Here is a 7,922-nt window from a genome sequence, read left to right as displayed (position 1 = left end):
TGTGTGTGTCAGAGAACATAGAGGGAAAGTGCTACTATCAAAAGCAGAGGTTGTCAGCAAGAAATAGGGAATCAGATGTAACAATACTATACTGAAAACGAAGTAAAATCAATGTTTTGTTCAAGCATTGTGGTGTTAAACAAAGGAATCTGGTCCTCCTTCAACATTTTAGAATGCTTTGGTTAAATACAGATGGTCTAAAATCTTCACAGGTTAATCTAAGTTGTGTAGACTGAATCAATAAGCAAGTAAGCAGGCATTTTCTTTTGATTCTGGAAATGCAGCCACATGCCTGCAGTGGCCCTGGTGAGAAGCCGGGGGTGCTAGAGCACACCTCCTTGCTTTGGCTGGAGCAGACAACTTGGGCCAAGACTAGCCCACCCACCCTGTAAGGTGGGAGTTTGCAGGGGATGCTAGGGGATATGAGTTAGCTTGAATCTGGAGGGGATCTGAGACAAAAGTTCAGTAAACCAATTTAAACTAAATTGGTCAGTCTGATACTATACCCATCCAGGTTTATCTTAAATTGGATTTTTAAAGCAGTTTATGTGTGCAGAACTTCTGTTATGTTACAGATGTGAACCAGTTTATGATCACTTATACCAGTTTATGTGTAATTTCAGTCCCTAGCCTTTAAGTCTGCCAGTTGTCAACACCAGACTACTGTTTTCTTAATCCTTTATAGTAATTTTTATTGGACCAGTTTGCTTGTACCTGCTTAACATCCTCTGGACAAGAAGTGGATTTTTAATTTGCTTATTTGAGCAGAAATTTCTTTTGAAATGGCAATTGGTGTGTACTGTAGTGTGTGTAGACTATACAGCATTTCCATCAACAACATAGGAGAATGAAAGTCAGTTAAAAGAAGGCTGCAGTTTCTTGCCTCTGCCCTCCATCTTGCTTTTTCTTTGAGATTTCTTCTGTGAGTTAGAAAGGGGGTAGACATTATCTGGGAGATTGCAGTAGTAGAAAACAGTCTCCTCTTTTGAAGCTGTCTACTTCAGCTAGTTTTTTGGGGGTGAAGCCAGACTAGCCATATGGAAGATACAGTAGCCTTTCTTTTGTTTTTCTGGCTTCTTGGAATTGGACTATCTTCCATGCATTTGGGCTATATGTAGATGTCTGGTGGGAATGTCTGTTTCTGTGCCTGGTTTCAATCTGTGTAATCCCTGGCATGATTAAGTGCAGCTGTGTGGTAGCTATCATCCTGTGCTCTTTTCCTGGTTAAGGGGCTGTCAAGTTCCCTGCTGGTCTCTCTAGCTTGTTACAAACTGAAAATTTGGAAACAGTGTAAAACAGTGTTACCAAAAATATCAAAAGGCTGTTTGAACAGGGGTCCTGCCTTGGCAGTGAATTTCCTGAGATGAATGCCATTGTAGTCTCACCCATAACATTGAATTAATATAGTTTTAACTGTTGATACAGTATTTAAAATTGACAAATGAACTGCATTGGATTATTGAAAATAGATGTTTGGTGGTAAAGCATGAGAGCAAAGACTAAGCAATTATATCATGATAGCCTCTTCGAGGAATTGCTGTAATTCCCCAGAAGTTAGTACAGAAAATCTATTCATAACGGTACAATATACTTTTAGCATCAAGATCGGCGGAAGAAAATTAATCCTTTTATTTAAAATGATCTGAATACTGGCATTCAGTAATGTTACAGTAAGCAACTGTAATATTCTTTTCAATTTGATGGCATATTGTAAATTGAGGGTTCTGGATATTCAGCCAGGCAGATGAATAGACTGAGTTTTAAAATTCAAGGTTACCATGATTTTGTTGCTGTTGCTAAGCTTTTAATATAGTAGAACACAATGTAGAACATTTCTAATTTAAACTGCCTGCTCTGTCTCAATCATTTAAATGGTATAGTTGTAGGTGCTTTGATTTTTGGAGTTTAAAATTTATTAATATGATGATGCAAAGTTCACTTAGATCAGTAGTCACCAACTGGTGGATCTTGATCCACCGGTAGATCTCGGAGCCTTTTGCAGTAGATCTCAGAGCTTCTTAGAGTTGATCCGAGGCTGGGGTGTAGGGCTGAGTACCCATGTGCATGCACGCGCATGCCCTAGCCCAGCAGGTCAGTCCATGGGTGGGGGAGAAGGGATGGGGGCTAGATTGAGGCCCTCACAGTGCAGGACAGTGCCCCAGAGGCAGGAGCAGGGGTAATTTGAGTGGGGCCCTGGCAGGGTGGGACTTACCTGCTGGGGAGGCACACCCCCAAATATTTTTTCTCCCACTGCCTCAATCTATCCCTCCCCACAGACTTACCTGCTGGGTGGGGGGGGGGGGGGCGGCACACGGTATATCTTGGGTTGCTTTTAAATGCCAGAGGTGATCTACTTAAAAAGGTTGGAGACCACTGACTTGGATGTTGACATATGGTTCTTCTCTGCATAAAGAATAACTTCATTATAAACCTTAAAAAATTCCATTAATTTTTTTGTACACTATTTAGAATGAATGACTAAATATTTTAGCTGTTTTGTACATGGGATTTCCAGCGCTTTCTAAAATATATCACGTATGTTTGTATCAAAGATAAGATTATGATGGTAAGTTGTTCATTATTTTCTCATAGGACCAAAGAATACAATGCTTCGTCTAGCTGTAAAGTTTTTCCCTCCTGACCCAGGTCAGCTGCAAGAGGAATATACCAGGTAACATATATCTTAAAGTAGTGATTTTGTATCAGTAATTAACATGGAAATAAATAGAAGATAAAAGCAAGAGGGGACTTTGGCTTTTTCCAAAGTACAGATTAGCTTTATTAGCTTGGACAGGAGTATGCATCCATTTTTGGATGGAATACCACATTTTTATCTGAAATACCAGTACTGTCATATAGTATGATAACTATACACCAGTGTTATCATAGTGTATCAGGTGGCTGAGGGTGTATGCATCTAAAAAAGCTAGTGAAAATTTTCATGAATAGATAACACTGCAGGTCAACTGGGGGCATTTTCTGCCTACCAGATATCACAATATCAAAAATAGCATTTAAGAATGAAGGAAATGGTCACACTTTATACACTACAGTGTTAATTGATTAAATGATCAATAGATGTTTTAATAGATGTTAATGATCAAAAAAGTAAGTAGACTACTCTCAGTTATCTAATATTTTCTATTGATATACTTTTGCCATTTTAATCATATTCATGGCACTTGTGTCAGTAATGTGCTTATATCTTTCAGTCATTTACTAATCTTTTATAAAGTGTTTATAAAGCTATCCCATCCCTGTTCCCTTCTCTCTGCTAGAAAATGTGATTGGGAGTCTTGAAGACTGGCACTTCCCAGAAGGGCCAGGAGTAAACCTTCAGACACTGTCTGGGAATGAGCTGGTTGTGTTTTGTTTATCTGCTTCTTGCTCATGTTTCTCACCACAGCCTGTCATACTATCTGTCTACCATTTACTTCTGCCTGCACGCTTCATCTCCATGCCTTAGTTAACATTTTCTCCTCAACCTTTCAGACCACCTTTATCTACTCTTCTCTATTCCAGTCTCCCTTCTTTTCCTATTAGCACAAATCTAAGGGCATAAGCATGTAACCCAGTTACTGTAAAGCAACCTGTCTGCTGTCAGATAAGAATACCATTTTCCGCAGTTGGCAGATGGGAAATCAGTAACAAAGAGAAGCTGCACAAAGGATTGGCAGAGCCTGTAACTATGAATGAAGATGTCCTGACCTAGAGCCCAGTGCATTTCTTTAGATCACAGCGCTCTCGGGTCAGAAGTGTTGATTATCTAGCTCACTGTTTCTCAACCCATGGATTGTGACCCAAAAGTGGGTCACAAATATTTCAGAGGGTTGTGAACTGCAGCAGGGCAGAGGGGGCAGTGGGAAGGCTTCTATCCCTTCCAGTGGGGGAGACCTGCATGGCCGGGCTGGCAGCACCAGGGCTGGTGCCCGTGCTTGCAGGAGCAGGGCGGCTGGGAGATGCTGCTCAGGGGGCAGGAGGGGCCATGAGCAGGCTGCCTGGTATGGTGCGGTTGCCCTAGCCCAGGGCATGGGGGCGTCCCACAGGCCTCTCCTCCTCCTCTCTTCAGCCTGTGCTGGGCCCAGACTTTCTTCACTGCCTCCTACATGAACCAGAGCCGCCGCAGCCACTGCACTCCAGTCCGAGTGGGATGGGGGCAGCTAGGGGCCCCTCCGGCATGGCTGGTGGGGACACAGGGCTGCGGGTTGGAAGTAAGGGACCCAGGGGGGCAGGGAACTGGGGGTCAGGCACTGGCAGAGTCAGGGGAGTGTAGGGTGGGACAGGCCATGGATCTTTTTGGTAGGAAAAAGATTGAGAACCACTGATCTAGCTCATATGAGTGTTGTTGAGTGCTCAGCATTTGTCCAGGTCCAAGCTCATGTCAGGCAGCTGCCAAAGTCTTGTTTTTTCCCCTTATCTCACAGAAACTGTGACAAAGAAAGGAATCAAATTGAGTACCCGTGTGTGGCTTTCAGCCTTCACAATCTTTTCTGTCCCTGCAAACCCTAATTACATTTTTTCTACATCTTGCAACTTCTCCAGCCAATGAGATAGTGATCCTATATTTGCAGCCTTTTCACTGTACACCCTACCCTGGATTCACTCTGAGTGCAATCTTTTTGATGCTTAAAATGAGATGGGCGTTTTAGCAAAAACTGTGTGATGGTCATGTAATTGAAGATAAAACATAAAATGTATGAGTGGGTAAAAAAAATCGTTCTTTGTGGATGTGTCTCTGGATTTGTTCCTTTCTTTCCTCCATGTAGGGTTGTATGCACCTGTGTGTGCAAAATCTAAGTCTTTTGAATAGCAGTATCTGTCAAGTCAGTGCGTTTTTCCTGTGCCTCCTATTCCAGGATCCCATATCAGGACCTAAAGGGATAAAGTGGTTACCACTCAGCCAGATAGAATTCACCATTTCCAACTTACTTATAGTTTCATACATTTTCCGTTTCCCTAATTTAAAGAAAATTAATCTTTTCTCATTTTCTCCTACTCCAAACTGAACAAAACAAAACAGAAAAGGACAGACAGTCCCCCCGTACAGTGTGATGGAGTGCTTCATACCAACTGGCATGGCTCTCAGTAGATTCAGTATCAAGGTTTAAACCCTACCTGTCTTGTGACAGCTGGACTGTGATGGTGCGTTTTCTGCTAAGGGAAAAACCATATCTTGAGCAAGTGTTTGGTGTCCTAAGGTCCCAAGGAACAGTACTGGAGTGCCCCTTACTTAGAGCTCTGCATCAGGGAAGCCAAGAGTGACACTGGACTGGTCAGCTTCTACCAGGCCAGTACCCCAACAATGTGCTGCTTTGCCTGTGTTGCTCTTATTGCAGACCATTGTCTTATGTGTGACTGAGCAGATCTTTTCTCACATGAGAACAGAGGATATAGATATGAGCCACATTAGTTATGGTTTGTTTTGGACTGTCCTTAATAGCTGAAAAGTTCTGTTTGATGTATTTTTAGAAAAATAGTTGTCAAAGCTTCTCATTTTACAATTTCAGACTCTTAACCCTTCTTTTTTAGATACCTGTTTGCATTACAAATCAAGAGGGATTTAGCTGAAGAACGACTAACCTGCAGCGATAATACAGCAGCACTTCTCATCTCTCATCTTCTACAATGTTAGTATCTCGTGTTTTACATCAGGTGATGTTGCCACTGCTAAAATTAATTAAACCATAAAAGAGTACCCACAAGGCTTTATATATAACTAGACAATTTAAATATACAGTGTTTTGTATCCAATATATAATACTGGTACTAAATCTGTTTTGTTTTATTTTGGGCATTTTAGCCATGGACTAATCACCAAGTATACTAACACCATAGGGACTGTCCAGTTTCCAAAGGTTTGAACTGGAGGCTGTTTTAAGAGTGCTGTGGTTAAAAGCAGGATGGTATTGGCTGCTGGGAAATGGGACTGAGTTGCAGCTCTTAAACTTGTGACTTTCAGCTAGTTCTGCCTCTGCCCAGTAATCCCTATTTTCTGAGCTACCCTCCTTATGCTTTGGCTTGCCTCTGTTATCAGTTTCCAATTTCCTGTTTGACTGAAATATAGGAAGACAGGAGGAGCTGGAGGGAATTAAAGCACAAAGCTGGCAACAAGAGAGACCAGGATTGACAATAAGGATGTTGTCTTGTTGGTGTGGAATTGTGTTAGGAAGAGATGGAATGAAGGGGAGTTAAGAAAACATGTGGGCTCCTGCTTGGGAGTGAAGAAGAGCATGGCTTTCTGACTCTGTTCAGTCTTGCTTCTGGGCCCAGATTTTACATGCTTAAATGGCTTTGAAAATCCAGCTCAGAGCCATGCATCTTGGAGTACTAAGACAGTTAGAAGGCGAGTGAATATAACTTCCATTTATGCTTCCAAGAAGGATCTGAAGCATTAAAGGAGACAGACAGTGATATATATTTATAAATCAGACATCTAAGATAAAGGAATAAGTTCCTACATTCTGTGTGCCTAACTAAAAAAAAATGTTAATAGCACCTCTTCAGAAATACAGTACAATTTAATCTCAGTTATTGGGAGACCAGATCTCTTTGTGCTATTCAAAACTGAATGGAACAGCTGAGTAAGTAGCAGCATATGGGCCATGCTGTTTTCAGGAATGTATTTTTAAAATGCTGGATAACCAAAGGTGACAAAGAATATAAATATTTTTGTTTTGATGCAACTGCAATGACCATTTATTTTTGCGTCCTTTAAAGGATCTTAGTCATGTAGGTCAGCTTATATAAATAGGATATTGCCATAGTATTCTTCATCCTTATTTCAAGTAATTTTATTACATTTTATTTTAGTTTAAGCTTCAGGGAGGTATTAGTATGTGTTTGTCATGGTCCTGCAAGAGTTTTCTTTATGGGTTTCCTGTCCGTTGAAAACTTTGACATATAAGAAAGATTTTTTCTGAGAAGACTTGACATGTGGGCTTTAATTTTTTGCCCAACACTAAAAATAATTCTGTACACTAGATAAAAATTTCTCAACCAGTAGGCCATGGTCCCTGTGGAGAAGGGTGTCATAACATTCAGCGATATAGTGAGGCTTAGAAAGTTCTGTTACATTCCCAACAGAAAAAATTCTTGCTCTCACAGTCCTGGCACATAACATTTTCCATCGAGGTCAAGTATTTCCTGTCAACCTGCCTGCATGGTTGTTACTATAAATTATAACATATTTTATTACTTTCTATTACAGCTGAGATAGGGGATTTTGATGAATATGAGGATCGTGAACACCTTAAAACAAATCGATACTTGCCAAACCAGGAAACAATACAAGGAAAGATACTGGAGTTTCACAGGAAGCACATGTAAGTGCAGATTAATGCAGGGGGTTTTTTTGGAACTGGTCCAGAATGTACAGCATATGAATGAAAGTGCAGGAAGATAAGAAAGAAGAGAGTTGTCTGGTGGAACCCAGTGTGGTTGTGGGAGTAGTATAAGAATCTACGTGCAGGAGCAGTGAGTTAGGACCACACTTGTACCACCAGGGCAAACAAATTTAAAGTAATTGTTATATTTGTTTTCATGTTCTAACAGAATTGTAGCACAATTTGATTCAAATCTGTATGTGAATAGGGCTAAATATTTTTTCCGAGAAGACTTGACATGTGGGCAGTCTGCAATTTGACATATGCTAACTTCTTCAGATAGGTGACCCATGATAAATTCTGACGGTAAGGAAAAGGAAAGTGACAATGGTGGCATCAATTCATATTCTAAACTTTGCCAAATATGGTATACTTACAGCAAGCTCATGAGTGGTTGTAAGACCATTGTCTTTTCACTGCCATTAATTTTGGTTACACAAGTAGGATGTGTTATTTAAGCTAGCAGATATTTTTAATTCTTAGAGTAGAGATCAGGAGGAGGAGGGCAAAGAGCTGCTATGTTCTTGCAGTAACTTTATG

At 40.7% G+C, this 7,922-nt stretch overlaps 1 protein-coding gene across 4 annotated transcripts in view; it reads left to right on the top strand.

Moving 5' to 3' along the window:
- Nucleotides 1-7,922, top strand: part of FARP2 (FERM, ARH/RhoGEF and pleckstrin domain protein 2) — a 184,195-nt gene that overhangs the window by 93,369 nt on the left and 82,904 nt on the right. For all 4 annotated transcript variants that reach the window (XM_019513362.1, XM_019513352.1, XM_019513371.1 and 1 more), the window contains exons 4-6: nt 2,593-2,671; nt 5,530-5,627; nt 7,208-7,322. In XM_019513362.1, the coding sequence (XP_019368907.1) occupies nt 2,593-2,671; nt 5,530-5,627; nt 7,208-7,322 (292 nt within the window). The remainder of the gene's footprint in view (nt 1-2,592; nt 2,672-5,529; nt 5,628-7,207; nt 7,323-7,922) is intronic.

The sequence above is a fragment of the Gavialis gangeticus genome, unplaced genomic scaffold (assembly GCF_001723915.1).
Source record: "Gavialis gangeticus isolate Ggan-Ray unplaced genomic scaffold, GavGan_comp1, whole genome shotgun sequence".
NCBI classification, from domain to species: Eukaryota; Metazoa; Chordata; order Crocodylia; family Gavialidae; genus Gavialis; species Gavialis gangeticus.
The sequence above is the reverse complement of the archived record's forward strand: the minus strand, read 5'-3'. Positions and strand labels throughout refer to the sequence as shown.